The following is an 18,122-nucleotide window of genomic DNA, read 5'->3' as shown; positions in this document are numbered from 1 at the left end:
TGTCTGGGCTCCACACATGCAGCCAGCGCTGTAATTCCATATGATTTTGGGGCAAAACTCTAATTTCTCCACACAGTTGGCTTTTAAAAATCCTATTGAGAGCCCAGCCAGTGTGCCTGCCTGCCTGCGTGCCTAAAGCATGAAGCCCCCCCCCCCTCCCCCCCCCCCCTTTTTAAACCTGACTTCCACTGACTGCCAGTGCAAGTCCACCACAATTTACAATTTCTATACTGCCCTTGCTTTCGAAAAACATTGTAATTATGCAAATGATAGGGGCAATAATTAGGACCTTCCACTTCCTATTGTGTTGCTGCTCTGTTTCATTCCAAAGGGTGGAAGACGAGTGTTCTGTTTTACATTGCTCAGAAACCGCCCGCAGATGTGCAGATCAACTTCATTGCTGCCCTCCACGAGACGACGCCACACCGTCATTGACCATGAGCTTAGGAAACTAGAACTTTCTACGCTCATCTGTTTACTTCTGACTGCACAGTGCATGGCTCTAAAGCGATTCACCCTCAGTTACCTGCCGAATGGTCAGGATTTAGGCCTAACCAGAGTGCGAATTATACAATGACAATCGGAGGGGTCAACTTCTTCTCCAGGGCGTGTATTGACCCCCCCCCGACCTGTTTTCTTTTCAGGGGGGGCAGACCCCCCCCCCAAACCCCCCGTTATTCGCACCCTGGGCCTAACAGTACATGCTAGAGCTCATCATAAACCAAATGACAGGCAGTGCCAGACATTTTCGACACTACAGTCAACTTACTTGTCAATCTTGGCACTGCAAATAAAGAGGTGATCAACATACATTATACCATGCACTATATGAATACATTTGGGAAGCCTCCGATCCAGCTCAGCTTTACCTTCAAAAGATAAAGGCCTGCTGTAACATGGGAGCATTTTTCTCCAGTCCTAGGCTATGTTCAAAACAACTATCAGGCCAAAATAGTCGGTTAGGTAATCGATGGACCTTGTACTCAGTACAAGCTATGAGGAAACCTTTTCTCTTCAGAACAAAGCTTGATGATTGGGGTTTCAAGGCTGGCACTTGGAATTTCTTTCAAGCAAACCATGGCAAAGGGGCCCCAGATGGATTTTTTTTTCATCAAAGGCCATGGAAGACCAGATACGTCCAAACTATTTGAGGTTCTGAAGGACACAACTAAAACCAATGTGTTTATTTTGTGGAAAGTAACTCTGTGGACAAGGCAATAGAAAGGATGCCCTCATAGCAATGACGATTCACCCCATGGCTATAATCTTGCTGATAGCTGATTAGCAAAGACATTAGCTGTGTGTGTACCACCCAGAAAGTACTGGATTGTATGTGTTACAAAACACAGCATGTCAGCTTTAACAGGCCATCAGTAATAACAATGTGATTTGCCCCACAAATGCAGCCACATGCACACATCACATGGACCAGTGCTGAGGTCATAGGGAAGTGGTGTGAGTTGAGACCGGATGTTACGCTCCATCCTGGAATCATTCTCGGGACAACTAACTAATTTCAAACCAAAAGGAGGGTTGGTCCAGGTTTGGCGGATGCGAGTTATAAAAAAATAAAATCTAGTTCATATATAGTTCATCATTTTTAAAATAATATCCTCTAATTCAGGAATGACCCATACCTCCGTGACAGCAAATACATGTTCAGGTAAACATGTAGTTTAGTCTCATTAACTTTAAATTAGCTCGAACTTTCTACGTTTCTACGTCTTCTGCCAGAAGCTGGAAACATAGCAAGCAGTCAGTGCACATTATTAAAAAGAGAATTTCAAGGTACAGTGAACGTTCCAAGCATTACGACATTTCGCTTTACTTTGCGACAGACCATAGTGTGACACGAGTTTTTGTCGGTTCAAAACATGAGAGGTCATTTGTGACTTTGATCTGCGAAAAAGGTGGACTGAAAGTTATGTTTCCAGCTTCTGACAGAGGCGGATCATAACAAGGAACATGGTACGTTGAAAGCTTCTGTAATAGAAAGTGAATGAGACGAAACTGTGAATGTTTACCTCTGTAGCTAGCAAGCTAGATGTCTGTGTCAGTTTGGTTTGCTAGCTAGACTAGATGTTGTATCCAGAGCCACAAAGGGAATGATTCGGCTTATACCGAGGATATTAGTAGCCAGTTAGCTTCTATGAATGGTTCAAGCTAACATTATTCATGTCAGCTCAGATGCATGCGCATGTAGATAGCTACCGTGTTAGCTCAAATTAAAGTGTAGTGTGCAGTAGGCTACCTAGCTACTTCACTTGTATGTACTAGTAGCTGCATTAGCTAACAAGCCAAACCTACTCTCTTTAGTTAACTGGTACTGTACCCATGAACTTTAATATAGCTTTTGTTAGTTTACTGGCTATGAATCAATCATAGCTCATGATTGATTCATAGCCAGTAAACTAACTAATTGTTTGACTCACTAATGGCTGTTTGTTTGATATCAACAGGCCACTACCGCTGTGGCCGTGGGGCTGACTTTGGCAGCGGCTGGCTTTGCAGGTCAGCAATTGGCTAGCTACTAGGAAATCTCCGAGAGCAACAATCATTCTCAGACACTAATCTTCAGGCCCAAAGCTGTCAGTTGCTTTCAGACCTCGAGAAATAGGGGAATGGGATAGATGTGTCTTGCTGAATTCTCTACCTTGACCTAGTGGACATGTTCCCCATTCATTGCATATTAAGCCTGGGCAATATAGTAGTCAACTAGTGGAGTGTGACTTAAGATCATGTTTGAGGTCAGGTTGAACCTGGCATAGTGGTCAAAGCAAGGTAGCCATGGTGAGGCAAATGCTGCGTGTATATGTCAGTAAATGTGCTGTCTCCTGTAGGTCGCTATGCCATGCAGGTCATGAAGCATATGGAACCACAAATGAAGCAAGCCCTACAGAGTTTCCCCAAAACTGTAAGAACATCTTAAAGAACAGTAGTTTCATACCACAATGCACCCAAAGCCATTGCTATTGTCTTTTACCTGTCATCCCAAACAACCTTTATGCTTTACGGTCCTCAAAACTATCATACATTCAAAGCATGAATTACTCATTTAAAGTCGTATTATGACCTCAGTGTTTTCTCATTGAAGGCGTTTGGAGGCGGATACTACAGAGGTGGATTTGAGCCAAAGATGACCAAGAGAGAGGCCTCTCTCGTGTTAGGAGTCAGGTACTACGATACACCTGTGTGTTGTGTGAATGTGAGTTATTTTGTTTCTTAAAATCCACTGCCTCTCTTTAGTCCCACTGCCAACAAGATCAAGATCAGGGAAGCTCACAGAAAGATGATGATCCTAAACCATCCAGACAGAGGTTTGTGTCTGGAGCTAAACTACTGACATGTCTCTGTTGGTGTGTCTATACATTTAACTCATTCAGCAGATGTTTTTATCTAAAGTGACGTACAAATGGTGCATAGAAGATCAAAGATCAGAAATGCTTAGTTCCAACAGTATTTTTGGTGGTCAGTCAAGGAACGGCCTATATTTTCTAGACAATGTGAAGTAACCACATCTCAGCTTCTAGACACAGTGAACAAAAAAAGCATACTTCACTGCAACAACATCTCACAAACATCCTGACTTTCAACTGAAGGGGTACTCTGCTTCTTTCTAGGTGGATCACCCTACCTAGCAGCCAAGATAAATGAGGCAAAGGATCTAATGGATGGACAGTTAAAGAAATAAACCTTTCAGATTGTTGCACTGGATGGGGCGGGGATCTTTTGTAATTGAATGTGCCCAAATAAATTATGTATATACGACTCAACTGCTTGGTTTTCCCCTGGAGCTACGATATAGGGCGAGCATCTGGTACAAAGGGGATACTATGTTGTGCTACAGTCCCCTAAAATATTTTTCAAAACTTTTAAAAACCCGGTGCTTAAAAAAAAAAAATCTGGTGGACAACTGGTGCCTTGCACCGTACCGTGTTGGTTATAGACATACGTTTTTTCTTCTTCAGAATAATCTCATACTTAAGTTACAAAATCGACAAGGCTGTTTTAGATCCAGATGAAAGATCAGGTTTTATTTAAGAACTACCTGCATACAAAACATATTGCACATCAAACAACCAGAATGATCATTAAAAAAACAGACAAACGCAGCTGACCAAACAAAATCTGGAGATTGTTTTCTCAGTAGTCCAAATTGCCACCTGTGTGAAAATACATCTAGGCCAGTTTTAGTGTCAAGAATTCGATTTTTTTCTTTTTTTAAATACTGTACAGTTTTTGAAAAATAAATAAAACCAAATGAGTTCTCTGAGAGTGGCGTTCAGCATATAAGTGGACAAAAACATCAACAGACCAGTTTACAGACTAACATTCTTATGGTAAAGAAATTACAATTCAGTGCAAAACCTTTTGTTTGTTTCTCATACTCTATTTCAGACTGCATTTCCTACACGTTTTCTCATATGAAGAAGTGGTTGCATATTAAAACGTAACAAAAAAGCAGCTAAGTCCTGAACAGATGTTAGGATAACTGGTTTCTTCCTGTCGTTGCCACACAAGTTACTTAACTCTCTCTACAGTCAAGCAACTTCACGTTGAATTTACTCTCAAGGCACAACATTGATATTGTACGTGAAACATACTTGTCTGGGATTTGATCCAACACAGTGTGGTAGTTAACGCTGTACCAACAATTTACTGAATCTGAAAATAGAGGTGAACTCCCCCAGGAAGAGAACCTATCACCAAGTGGTTCGGCCCAAAGCCACTTTGTGATTGTACCGGAACACAACAGCCACTACATCATCACTACAGACACGTGTTCGATCTAATCCCAGCGTCAGTTTCCTGTTTCTATTTACTCAACCCCCCTTCCAGGTAGTCCCAAGACCAGGGATCTGAAAAGTGCAGTAGAGAATCTGGAAGTCCATATGTGTCTATCTTTGGCAAGCTTGTACAAAGAACTATTGTATAAACTTAGTACAATTGATGAGTTGGGAGAGCTGAGGGGGGACTGGAGTGTGGTGAGGGAGGGGGGATTAGTAGACCCCATTCAGGACCGGTTGTGGGTTGACATCCTCCTGTTTGGAGGCTTTGGTGGGCCTCTCTGATGAAGACTTGGGTGCCCTGCCGGACGGATCGCCACTGGTGTGGCTGTGGGCGTTACCGGCGCCATTGGTGGTTGCTGGGGATGGGCCTTGCTCGGCGATTAACTCCACCTGGCCCTGAAGCACACAGGAAAAGGAGGTGTGCAGGGTTAGCCTGAGGAAACCCCAACTGGGAAAAACCTCCTGCTTTCAGGACCTCCACCAGCTGCCTCCATCAATAAAACACGGAGGGCTCGTTCCAGAAATGCACTGGGTTCTCGTAGCTGTCGTGTCAAACTTACCAGTTCTTTCTTATTCTTCTTCAGATCCTTGACGTTCCTCTGTCTACTCTGAGACTCAGCCCGGGATATGTAGTCTGCTACTGTAACTACACACAGACACACACACACACGTGTTGACCACTGAGTGGGTATTTAGGCCATGGCATTGTCAACAAACCCACACAGTGCAGGTCAGGACACGGCAGACAAAATATAGCCCCCCCCCACCCAAACCTGTATTTTTAGTTGTTATACTAGCATGCTGGTGAGTTAAACCAACACCTTGACCAGACTACTGCGGGGAGCCAGGTTAGTTCATATTAGATGAAAATGCCACTGGAGTGTGTTGGGACTGATCCAGTGAAACAGGAGCAGTGGTAAGGGTCAGGACTGCAGGTTCACAGCCCTCTGTCATGCTTCAGTAGGTGAAGGGAAACACACGCCAGGCCCGCTAGCCTACTGCCGGCCGCCGGCCGTTACCTGGCTGCCGCTCCTCCGGAGGGCGGACGTTGCGGCGCCGGCTGCGGTTAAGCCGTTGGGGTTTGACCTCGGACTCGTCTAGGAAGATGGGGGGGGGGGGGAGGGGGGTTCAGAGGTGGTGGGGGCAGAGGCTATGCCTTGTGCACTTCTGCTGTAGGGCTGGGAATCTGAGGGAACGATCGCCGTGACATCGCGGCTACGTTCCATTCTAGAACTTTCTCTCTTGTACAGTGCGGGCCCCTGTTTACTTCCACCAATCTGAGGTGGCTCAGATCATAGCTGCAAAACTACATTTTAACCTAGTTTTGACTAGCTTTCTAGCTAAACTAGACACAACTTCCTGGAACACAAAAAGCAGATGATGATGGTTCCTCGATGTCCCTTCCTTGCTGGGGTTTAACATTCGTTTATTTCGATATTTCCTCGATAGCTGTGTTCCCCTTGAAAAAACCTGTCAGGTAAGTGCCGCCGGATGGGCGGGGCTTACCGAGGCCATTCTCGCTGAGGGAGGCGTTGTCCGATTCGCTCATGCCGTCGATGAGGGTGGCGTCCTCGTCTGTGCGCCTGCGGCGGGAGCGGCGACGGCGGTTGGTGTTGAGCTGGGAGTCGCTGGCGTCCGTGTCGGCCGTCTGGTCAGTCTCGGTGTTGTCCAGCACGCTGTACGGGTTCCCATCCGGGTCCCTCACTGCTGGATCAGGGGGGGGAGAGCAGCAGGCAGGGGGTTGCTGACAGAGCAGCGAAGGAAATATCCGACGTGCGAGTGTGTGACGTCTCAGTACCAGTGAGCTGTGGCTGTGTGTGTGTGTTCAGTACCATGGTTACTGGCGTTGGGGGCCCCTCTCCCGGCCCCTCGCCCGCGGCCCCCAGGCCCTCCCCGGCCCCTTCCAGGCCCGGGCCTCCTCCGGCTGTCTCTCTGGGCCCTCTGGCCTCTCTCCTGGTCCTCCCCGGCCAGGGACCAGTCGCTCAGCTCGTCCTTCCGCTCCGAGTCCGTCTCGGACTCCGTCTTCGACTGCTCCGAGTTGGTGCCTGACGGTCACAAAGCGAAAGCTGCGTCAAGTTACCTGTCCACTGGGGTGCCAGTTGTGGAGCAGGCACTCAGGGGCCAGGATCACACCAGGCTCATCCAGAGGGTCTCACCGTATCCCGAGGGGTGGTTGGGCCCCCTGCGCCCCCGGCCCCGGCCGGTGTAGGAGCGGCTGGTGTGCAGGGCGGAGGAGGAGGAGGAGGGGGCGTCTTTGGGGCCGTCGTCGCGGTGGTCGCGGTCCGGGGCGGGGCGTCCGGGGGCGGGCCTGTGGCCGGGAGCCCCGATCTGACGGAGCTGCTCGTCGATCATCAGGCGCTCCAGACGCAGCTGCTCCACCTCCTGCTCGGAACACACGCCGCCGACGGGTCAGTACACACACACACACACACACATGCTCGACACACACACGCTTGACACACATCATAAATGGTCATGAAACAAAACACATCACAGGGAATTATGCACACGCATAATTCCCTGTAAAACCTACATTGTTATCTTGTTCCACACACACACACACACACACACACACACACACACACACACACACACACACACCAGGAGGAGCAGCGCGGCCTTACGTTGAGGTAGGAGACGTGGTACTCCAGGAGGACCTGCACGTTGCCGATGCTCTCCTTCGTGCCCACAAAGGTGAAGGGGACTGTTCCCTGCATCGGCACACGACGAATAAACAATGTTAGCATCCCGGGACAGAGCTTCAGGACTGTGGTCAGGGTGGGAGGGGGTGAGGGTGTGAGGGTGTGAAGGGGTGAGGGTGTGAAGGCGTGAGGGGGTGAAGGGGTGAGGGTGTGAAGGGGTGAGGGTGTGAAGGGGTGAGGGTGTGAAGGGGTGAGGGGGTGAAGGGGTGAGGGTGTGAAGGGGTGAGGGTGTGAAGGGGTGAGGGTGTGAGGGGGTGAGGGTGTGAAGGGGTGAGGGTGTGAAGGGGTGAGGGGATGAAGGGGTGAGGGTGTGAAGGGGTGAGGGTGTGAAGGGGTGAGGGTGTGAAGGGGTGAGGGGGTGAAGGGGTGAGGGTGTGAAGGGGTGAGGGTGTGAAGGGGTGAGGGTGTGAAGGGGTGAGGGTGTGAAGGGGTGAGGGGGTGAGGGTGTGAAGGGGTGAGGGTGTGAAGGGGTGAGGGGGTGAAGGGGTGAGGGTGTGAAGGGGTGAGGGTGTGAAGGGGTGAGGGTGTGAAGGGGTGAGGGGATGAAGTTGTGAGGGGGTGAGGCGAGGCTGGCAGAAGAGTTGGGCCTTACTTCTTCGCGAGGTTGCTTGGTGTCGTTGTCTCCTTCTATGCGGACCCTCACGACTCCAGACTTGTCCACGATCTCCTGGATCACCTTCCCGTTCTTACCGATCACCTTGCCTGGGACACACACACACCCACGTCAACAGCCTAGACACACTGAATGATCAGTTTTATCCTAATCAATCATCATCATCTGCGAATGCCTGCATTTAACTTTGTACATACCAACCAAGTTCCTTGGAATCTGGACAGAATCTTCCAGAAACTCCAGGTAGTTCCTGGCCTTCTGAACCGCTTCTACATTCTGCAGGAACACACAAACAAACGAGAGCAGACTTGAGTAACAACGTATTTATATATCTTACTTCCATTTTTTCAATTTTCACTGTCCAGATGACCCTGACACTGTATCAGACAAACATAACGCTGAGTTTGGTGACACATTACGAACTTCTGGGCCCTTACATTACATTTACATTTAGTCATTTAGCAGACGCTCTTATCCAGAGCAACTTACAGTAAGTACAGGGACATTCCCCCTGAGGCAAGTAGGGTGAAGTGCCTTGCCCAAGGACACAACGTCATTCAGCACATCCGGGAATCGAACCGGTAACCTTCAGATTACTAGCCCGACTCCCTAACTACAACCAGAATTCAGGAGCTGACAGAGGGAGGGATGTGTGTGTGTGCCCACCTCTCCGTAGATCCTGAAGGTGCCTGTCTCCTCGTCCAGTTCGATGGCGGTGACGCCAGGAACCTTCCGGGCCTGTTGGATGTTGTTGCCATGGCTACCGATGGCCAGGCCCATCAGGTCCACCCTGACGGTGAACTCTTCCTGGAAGGCCGACGCCAGCTGCTTGGTACTCTTGGGAAATAGATGAGGAACGACTAATTCAATTATTCTTTCTTTTTTTTTTACCAGGTTGAAAAGGTGTGAGTGAGTTAGCCAGGATGTTATTTGGAACACCGTTAAAAACGTCAAACGCACTTAACCGAGATCAGTAGAACAGTTCCAGAAGTTCAAACAAGGAGGCAGACTATATCCAGACACATTTTCCAAACATCGAATCCATTACAGTCACTGAGCGGTTGTCTTCGACTGCTGGGTTTACTCAGCCTGGCTCTGGCCCTGTGTGATTGGGTCTGGGGCCCTGTGTGAGTGGCTCTGGGGCCTGTGTGAGTGGCTCTGGGCCCTGTGTACGTGGCTCTGGGGCCCTGTGTGAGTGGCTCTGGGGCCCTGTGTGTGTGGCTCTGGGGCCTGTGTGAGTGGCTCTGGGGCCCTGTGTGAGTGGCTCTGGGGCCCTGTGTGAGTGGCTCAGGGGCCTGTGTGTGTGGCTCTGGGGCCCTGTGTGAGTGGCTCTGGGGCCTGTGTACGTGGCTCTGGGGCCCTGTGTGAGTGGCTCTGGGCCCTGTGTACGTGGCTCTGGGGCCCTGTGTGAGTGGCTCTGGGGCCCTGTGTGTGTGGCTCTGGGGCCCTGTGTGTGTGGCTCTGGGCCCTGTGTGAGTGGCTCTGGGGCCCTGTGTGTGTGGCTCTGGGGCCCTGTGTGAGTGGCTCTGGGGCCCTGTGTACGTGGCTCTGGGGCCCTGTGTGTGTGGCTCTGGGCCCTGTGTGAGTGGCTCTGGGGCCCTGTGTGAGTGGCTCTGGGGCCTGTGTGCGGAGCTCGGCAGAGGCCTCACCTCCAGGTGCTTGGTGGCCTCCTCGTTGCGGGACACGAGCAGCAGCTTGGTGCGGATGCTCCTCAGGTGCATGTCGCTGAGCAGGGACACGCGCTTCACCGTCGTGTCGTTCATGGACTGGAGACGGGGGGCCGTCGGCGAGGACGGGACGGGAAACACCACAAGGAGACAGAGGGAGGTCAACGCCGTCGTCCGGGTTTAGACACGCTCGGAACGTTTCGGGAGACCGCGTGCGTTGAATGGAGTTTGCTGTAGCGACGTGTGGCTCGGTGTCATGACGACAGCCGTGTGGGCGGCTGGAGTTGACTTACGAGGATGACCAGGTTGCCCGTCTCCGGGCAGTAGACGATGCGCGTGGCTTCCACGGCCTTCTTGAAGTCTTTGTGGGCCTGTTCATTCTGACACCTTAGAAGTCAAACAGAAAAGAGGGATCGTGACTATGGATTCCGCCGACATCATGTCCTGTTTCTGTCGACGCTGACCTCACAAAACGCTCGCTTTTTTTTTTTTATCTCTCAAGCGTAAAGACACAGCCTATCAAGCCAGTACAGATCCCTCTATATCTATTTGGTGTGGAGCCCTCTCTGGATTCTACATGAGTCTGATGACGGCGCGAGACCTTGCTGAAAGCCACGCGAGACTCACGCTTCTTTGAGGTCGTCCGGGACCGCCACGGTGCACTTGTGGAAGGAGCTCTTGGAGATGGGCTTGTTGACGTTCACGGGCCGGAGGCGTTCGAACGTCACAATCTCATTGTAGGTGGCGTCACAGGCGGCGTACTCGATCACGTAGAACTGAAACACGGAAGCACAAGCTTTAAGGAGGCGGGGTTATGGATGGTGCCCACGGGGACTTGTTTTGAGATGGAGCAACCGTGCGGAGGATCCAAGCTTCCTACTCACGTCGCCTTTCATCATGCGGACTTTAGCCAGCCACCAACCACACGGCTCTTGCTCATTGGCCCGTGAGAAGATCTGTCAGGACGTAGTAACGTGACCGTGATGATGATGACCAGGACAACAAAAACATGATCCAGCCTTTCACTTCAAGTAAGTCATAAATATGAGGCATTCATTTATCGGAAACTCCAAAGCGATGGGAAGTCTAAGGTGTATTTGGACCTGCCACCTTGCCGTCTGGAGTCAGATACTCTAACCACCGAGCGAAACCCACCACTCATTCAGTGTTCAAGAATCTTGTCACTCTGCTCTGCTGACCCACTACAACCAGGGTGGAAGACTAGGATAGGGATCAAGCTTGTAGACAGCTGCCCAAGTCTGGAGGTTGACAAAAGCTGATGCTGCAGGGGGGGAGGGGTTATAAGAAGGGGCAGCTGTGCAGTGACTTACCTCCACCTCCTCTCCCTCGCCGATGTCCTTCTTACCGTCAGCTGGAGGGGGCATCCTGACATCACTGAAGGGAACTTTTCTCTCTGGCTGCCAACTTAAGAACAGACAAGTTATAATATCAACTACAGAACCTTTCAGACTAGTCATCATACAGGCTGGTTGTGTGGATGTTGTAAACACAGTCGTAAACAGAAAAGAAAACCACACAATTAAAACAATTTAAAATGTATCGACATACATTGAAAGGGTACAAGCATGATTGAAGAGCACACAAGTGCAACTCTGAGTGAAAACTCACTTGTTCTCAAAGGTGATGGTGAGTGAATCATCGTGGATATCTTTGACAAACCCCTACAAGGAACAAAGACATTGGCTAAGTTATTCTCAAGCAAGGCTTGCAATGCTCTTGATTAGTTAAGTATCCTTTGTAGAGTAGAATACCCCAGTCCTAAACTATTAGTAAATGTGTCCACTTAGCCTAATCGAACTGTGCCAACATTTATAGTATAAACAAATGTGTGACTGACATTCGTTTATACAATACGAATGAAAACTTCCCTTAAAGACAGCAATTCAAGTGCCAAGATAAACTTAAGAAAGATCATATTTTTATTCCAACTATTTCAGAGGCCTGGGCTGTTAGTTGGTATCCATTTAGCCAGTGGGTCTAGAAATAGCTCAGGTGTCTGCGGTATCTTAGCTAGCTACAGCGCCTAGTGACAGCTGTGGATTGACAGGAAGCAGCTGACAGCAGTACTGAGAATGAAATTCCATAACTTTAACGTGACGCTGAGGATCAAATAATAGCCAGCTACAGTTGCTACACTAAGATTCCCAACCGCAGTTAGAGAATTGTTAGCTGGGGTCTCGATTATCGAATAATATATGCAATATTGTCCAAGAAAACACCAAATGATCGTAATTTATCAAATTCACAGAACCCCATAGAGACAGGCACGATTCATCCAGGTCAATCAAACTTGAGACAAGACAAGGAGGAAGCTAACATGCATTATCCAAGTTCACAAGCAAGCTGGTTAACTAACGCTAAATGACAAACTAAAACAATGTGGACACTGTTGCTTAGACGAGACCTGACCACCAACGACAGCTAGTCGAGTTTTGTTTAAAGAAGCCAATGTAAAACCGCACCTAACGTTAGATAAGCTAGCTGACCAGCCCTGCTTCATATTGCATCTCCTTTCACAAGAAACGAAACCAATCAAAATGTGACGTTATCCAGCTAATCCAGATCCGTATATACAGTACACTATGTACACTTTAACAGCAAACAAATAGCTAACTGGATTTAAAAAAATGATAGGCATTTCTACTTAACAATAAGAATGCTAGCGAGAAAGATCTGTAAACACCAAGAGACATGGAATGTCTAGTAAATGAGTACTGTAGTCTGTTAGCTAGCTAGCTAGCGAGCTAATCAGTCAGTTCTAGCTAATGTACTATTTTTATTGGAAGAGATCAACTTTAATGGTGTTAGCCAGCAAGGCACTAAGAAAGTGCGTATGTCTTGTGCTTATTTCAAATCATGTTTGATTTAGGAAACAGTATTTACCTTGTAATAAGCCCCGTTGGAGCCACGGACCTCCACTGTCAGTTCCTCCATATTGGACATGCAAAGCATGCTGGGGAGTGGGTAGTTCTAGAAGTGTACAAAGTTGCTACACACCCATTTTAATAAGACATCAGCCTAACAATCTAAATAGACTTCGCCTATAAGATGAATTCCATAAGCAAAATCGACAAACAGAAAGTAATCATTTTACAATCCACAACCGCACCCCTCCTCACTGTCCTCCAGCTGAAATTGTGGGGCATCTTTAATATATTTAATTATGGGGGGGTGTGAGACCTGGAAGGGTGGTGGGGGGGTCACACATATTGCAAGTGAGGATGCCAGTGTTGTCTCTGTAGTGATTAACAACCAATCACAACCCAAATAAGTACAATAATGGCAAGTGGAAGTCAGGTTGGAGTATATAAAATCAAAGCGCCAACTCAAAGCGAGTATGTTTGAATGTTGAGGTCTGGTCAAAATTTTAGAAGCCTTTTGTGACATCTAGTGGTGGATGTTTGAAGCAACATTGCCAGTCCGCCTCAACGATGCAATGTGTGTGTCGTATACAACCATCCACATTTCATTTCACCGCAACATTTTCTCACTGGTACCCTTGTCCTTATTTTACAGCGTTGAAAGGACATAGGTAAATATGTATATGCATGTGAATATTTATGTGCAAATGTTAATTAAGTCAAGTAAATATTTTTTTAAATCTAAATATTAAATGCATGAAATGTATTACTTAGCCTACAGTTGTTAAAAACAATGTAATTATCACCCTGCAAACACGTTAAATAAGTCATTTTAATGCATGCATGTCTGACCCAGCTGTGAAGAGAGAAATATAAATAAAATCAATATAATGTAGGCCAGCCTGTACTAGTGAAAATATTTTACTGCTGAGGTACAAAACCATTACCATATAACCATTTAGGCTCCAGCAGATAGTATGTCCTCACTTTCAGATTTAAACCAGTTTACCAATTCCATTATGCTAAGCCTGAACACTGGTGGAAATGATAAATGATTATAAAATACGTAATCTCCTATGCTACCATCACAGCAATGTGACAGCCAAATTTCATTCATCCTATCCAATTTCTTCCTTATTTAAGAAAGAAAATTACTGCCCTCAGTAATCAGATAGACAGCAATGCTGTCTACAGAGTTAAGCCAACTTCTATTAGGCTTTTAAACTCGCTTATATTTTGTGAAATGCATGCACACAGAGACCTTCATAACTCATAGAGTCTCTTTGCCACTTAAACACTTGTGTTTAGTCTCAGTATTTTGTAAAACATCCTTCACATGTATCACAAGTAATGTTGTTAAAAAAAGCTCTTCAGCGGTTGGCTGCAGATATGGCTGGCTTTTTGCCGAAACCATACACCATCCAAACCAAGACAGCCTCTCGATGACGTGAAGCTTACAATAAGGAATGAGAGGATAAACTCATTATAATAATTGTGTATTTTGGTCATTTGCAAATCAGTTCGATACATTTTTCTTCAGACTGTACAAATGAGTCATGAGACATCTTTTTGTCCCCAGTATCTTCACAGTCCATACTGCCATGTGATATACCAAACAGCCAGGTAGGTGAGCAGCCCGAAGCACTATCCTATTCATCCATAAACACACACATTAATGGGAGGATTATTGGCTCTTAGGAAGCTCTCTTCTGTTCCATAACCAAATCTGGGAGGTGAGAGGAATAGAGAGAGAGAGAGTGGTAGAGAGAGAGAAGGAGAGAAAGAGAGAGAGAGAGAGAAAGAAAGAGAGCTTAAAATCTATTAATGTTTGCTCTCACCCACGTCCAATTTTCCCTCCGATCTGTGATGCATTATAGGTATAATTGAAAATTAGTAGTACATGTTTTTTTGGAGGGTAATTTATCACGTCTCATTGTTCCTGCCTGACACTTTGGACCCTGGCTCTAACCAGGCGTCAGGAGCTTGAGGGTTGAGCCATGCGTGGAGAGCAATTCTGCTGTAGCCATGCATTTTCCCTGCTTTGTCGCTAATTGTGGCCTCCTCACCATTGAATTGTGAGTTGGGTAAAAGAGCTTGTTGGCTCGATGCAATGAGGCTGGCTGCGCCACTCTCGCCATTATGAAAGATACTCTTGATCTTTTCAAAGCAGGAAATAGATTTTTTTTCCTGTTCAACTACAAAAAAGTAATTTGCAATGCGTCCATTAGTTCTTCATTAAAGCAAGATTAAATTGCACCTCAAATCACATCTGCTTTTCCTGGATTTAAAGGGAAGCATTTTGGGGTCCAGAACTAATTACTCAAATCAATGAGAATGGAAAAACAGGCATGTTATTACATGAGATAGTGTGGTTTGTAATTTGATTTGAACTAATTCCACAATTTCTGTTTCCTTAATTCATAAACCACAAAATGTGGTTTATATGAAAATAATGTCTGATCATGCAAATGCTCTCCTAGTCTGGAATTTCCCTTATGGTTTTAGCTGTGACTCACATCAATTGACGATAACCACATACTTTTATTACAAGCGGGATAGCACCGTTTTGATTCAGATCATCTGGAATCTGAATTATGACTAGCACCTGGCTAAACAAGTTCAAGAAGTTATTTCTTTCCTGTAAATTAAAACAGATATGCCTGTGGGGCAAGGATGGCCAGATTAGCGTAAAACCTGGGAGAGACCCATAGACACAAACAGGATTTACCATGTTCAGGGGAGGACACCCCCCCCCCCCCTTGCCCCTCACAGAGCTCCACAAAATGATGAGAGTTGTAAATGTAACATGCTTATGTCAGTTTTGACTGATTTATGGGCACACTGGAAGTGCAGCTACACCAACTTGTCACGTATACATTTGTTAAGTGCTCAAATTTAAGGACGTTTGCACTCATAATGAGTTAACAATGATCTCAGCGTTAACCCTGCAAAGTCTTAATCTCTTAATGCACATTACATTTGACAACTTCTTAACTGATTAGGCCTCGGAAGACGGTTTCTTCACCCAATTTTTACATGCGGTGCATTTTTTATAAGGACCAAACCTCCTTTCCTTGCAAAAAAAGATATGCAGTAGCACTAATTTTTAAGCACAGGAATCGTTCTATTTCTGCTGAAGTGAGATTTCCCTCCACAGACCATGGTCGTTCCAGAAATTCAAACCTCATAACATTTCAGCCAAAGCTTATACTAAGCTTGTTAGTATTTCTGATGCTGTGGCCGATACGTCCCTTGCATTAAATCAGCAGAATTAACTATGATCTTCCACTGCATGTTTAGAAATGGGTACACAGAAGTTTGCAAAATGCTGCACAGAATATTAGGAAAACATGCCATCATAAATGTACATTTCATATTTTATTTTGTAATTTATTTAATCTCTGGTCATGACTAATCATGACCATAACCATGAGAAAAAAACATCAAATTTATAAAGCATACTATATTTCATCACATTAATACTGCATAGCTGTACTGTTAATGCCTAATAAATGTGTGCATTTTATAACAATTAAGTTTCAACTGTTTCAGTTGGTGTGTTTCCATTTCATATAATATACTATAATATTAGACAGTCTAAATATTCTTTGAACATAAAAGTAGTTTTATAACAAATAATATTGAAGTGTTGTCAGTCAGGACAACTTTATGGAAAGAGGAGAATGAATAGGTGGTTAAATCTGGTTGTCATAAAGGACCAAGACTGTTCTTTGGTGCATTACCGGCTTTTAAAGGCTCCAGTGTTGACACGTATACATATCACATAGTGGGATTAGCATTCCATTTGCTGTAACAAATGTCTCTTTGAAACCCCAGAATCTATACTGGAGCTGCCCAGCCAGAAAATAGCATACTTAGACAACAATGGCTTGGTAAGTACCTTAGCTTGGGATCAGTGCAGACAGTCAGAAACACATTACAAAACAATGCCGGCCAGGAATCTCTATGTAGCTTTGCTGTTTGCTGCAGCACAAAGATGATACAGTGAGCACACACGCAAACACACACGCACATTCAGACGCACACATACACTCAGACATACACACACACACACACTCAGACACGCACATCACCGTTCATCATCAGAATAGTGAGAGGTATGTATAGCTGTCAGATCGTGTCTTCTGATCCTTTCCAATACCACCATGCCCTTCAGTGTACACACAGAATCACCGGATCAGACGCCAGTAAGGGTGATAAGTTGACTTGCTAATGCATTTTGATATCATGTGAAAAGCCACAGGTCCATCTGTCACGGTACAAGTCTCAAGCAGCAACACACATTTTTACTGAGGCAACATAGTCTTCAAATAAACTAAAGACAACTGAAGTAATCCATCCACTAAGGATAATTCAATGTAAAGGTTAGGAAACGTCGTTTTTTGCTGATCTCCAGCACACTAGTGATGATAACAATACTACCACTGTTGATGATACATCATTTAAAATGGCTTATTTCTTAGTAAAATGTATCTTTCCGCCAATATCATATCTTTTAATATCATTCATCAGACACATTCATGCCATAACATTGGTCAAGTGAAAATAAATTGTTTAATGTCTGTTCTGGAGAGAAGCAGATTGCTAAGTATTGGTGAGGGGGAAGGGAGGGGGGGGACTAATGATTTAACAGGACGCACATCTCCTGAAATCTGCAGAGGAATCCTAATGTCACTTATGTCCCTATTTAATGCAAACCAAATGAGCCTGTGCTGTAATAAGAAGCTTCCCAGAATTAGTTTTCGTGTGCAGAAAATTGCACAAAAAGCTAGTACTTTTATCTATGAATTTCACTCCAGCATAAGCACAAAAAAAAAACCTCATACATTATTTGGTTACGTTCCATCAGTAGCAGAAATAACATTGTGCAAATTCTATGCATGTTAATGATAAATAGAAATCCACCTGCTTTCAGATAAAATGAGTTTAATTTTCCCATGCCCGGTGCCTGGTTGGCCTTTCATAAATTACTTATGCACAGCTATTATTAAAATAGGGAGGAAGTAAATGAGAAAGTGCTGCTATCTGAGGACTGGGTTTAGACTTGCTGGGGCTGCGGTTCACACAGTCAGCGTTTCTCTCGCTCTCATGCACCCGGTGAGATCGCTCTCCTCTCTCCTCTCACAGTCGTCTCTGTACAGCAGCCTCTGACACTGTGTTTACTAAATTAACCCAAATCCTTTGGGACTTTTCAGCCATAATGGAATTTGCAGACTTCTTTTTTTTATTATTCTTCAATGTGTGTATCAGAGTGTAGGCTATTTTATCACTCTGATTTAAATTTCCTCGTGCTGTACAATGCATTCCCCTTGCTTGTAATGAGTGAGTAAACCCATAGAAAATACTATTTTGCCGAGAGATTTCCATCAGAAGTGTGGGCCTTTGAATGCTAAGCTAATGTGGTTATGACTGACAGGGAAAACAAACACTTGGAGATGAAGGAGGAT

At 45.8% G+C, this 18,122-nt stretch overlaps 2 protein-coding genes across 5 annotated transcripts; one reads left to right on the top strand and one right to left on the bottom strand.

Moving 5' to 3' along the window:
- Positions 1 to 1,831: 1,831 nt before the first annotated feature.
- dnajc19 (DnaJ (Hsp40) homolog, subfamily C, member 19) lies at positions 1,832 to 3,768 on the top strand. 2 transcript variants are annotated; one of them, XM_067229545.1, is made up of 6 exons: positions 1,834 to 1,968; positions 2,460 to 2,511; positions 2,841 to 2,914; positions 3,095 to 3,174; positions 3,247 to 3,317; positions 3,621 to 3,768. In XM_067229545.1, the coding sequence occupies exons 1-6, from the start codon at positions 1,966 to 1,968 to the stop codon at positions 3,689 to 3,691; spliced, it is 351 nt and encodes a 116-aa protein (XP_067085646.1). In that variant the 5' UTR covers positions 1,834 to 1,965; the 3' UTR covers positions 3,692 to 3,768. The 2 variants fall into 2 exon arrangements, with proteins under 2 accessions (XP_067085647.1, XP_067085646.1); XM_067229546.1 differs by lacking the exon at positions 2,460 to 2,511 and having other exon boundaries at positions 1,832 to 1,968.
- Positions 3,769 to 4,006: 238 nt separating this feature from the next.
- Positions 4,007 to 12,759, bottom strand: fxr1 (FMR1 autosomal homolog 1). Of its 3 annotated transcripts, none has more exons than XM_067229542.1 (17): positions 12,677 to 12,759; positions 11,402 to 11,454; positions 11,104 to 11,197; positions 10,657 to 10,728; positions 10,400 to 10,548; positions 10,066 to 10,159; positions 9,755 to 9,871; positions 8,772 to 8,942; positions 8,303 to 8,381; positions 8,085 to 8,194; positions 7,415 to 7,501; positions 6,947 to 7,172; positions 6,623 to 6,835; positions 6,297 to 6,497; positions 5,810 to 5,887; positions 5,351 to 5,436; positions 4,007 to 5,186 (listed from the first exon to the last, which is right to left on the bottom strand). In XM_067229542.1, the coding sequence occupies exons 1-17, from the start codon at positions 12,743 to 12,745 to the stop codon at positions 5,001 to 5,003; spliced, it is 2,085 nt and encodes a 694-aa protein (XP_067085643.1). In that variant the 5' UTR covers positions 12,746 to 12,759; the 3' UTR covers positions 4,007 to 5,000. The 3 variants fall into 3 exon arrangements, with proteins under 3 accessions (XP_067085643.1, XP_067085644.1, XP_067085645.1); XM_067229543.1 differs by having other exon boundaries at positions 6,297 to 6,494; XM_067229544.1 differs by lacking the exon at positions 5,810 to 5,887.
- Positions 12,760 to 18,122: the final 5,363 nt, after the last annotated feature.

The sequence above is a fragment of the Osmerus mordax genome, chromosome 26 (assembly GCF_038355195.1).
Source record: "Osmerus mordax isolate fOsmMor3 chromosome 26, fOsmMor3.pri, whole genome shotgun sequence".
NCBI lineage: Eukaryota > Metazoa > Chordata > Actinopteri > Osmeriformes > Osmeridae > Osmerus > Osmerus mordax.
Note: the sequence above shows the minus strand (reverse complement) of the source record. Positions and strands in the feature narration are given on the sequence as shown.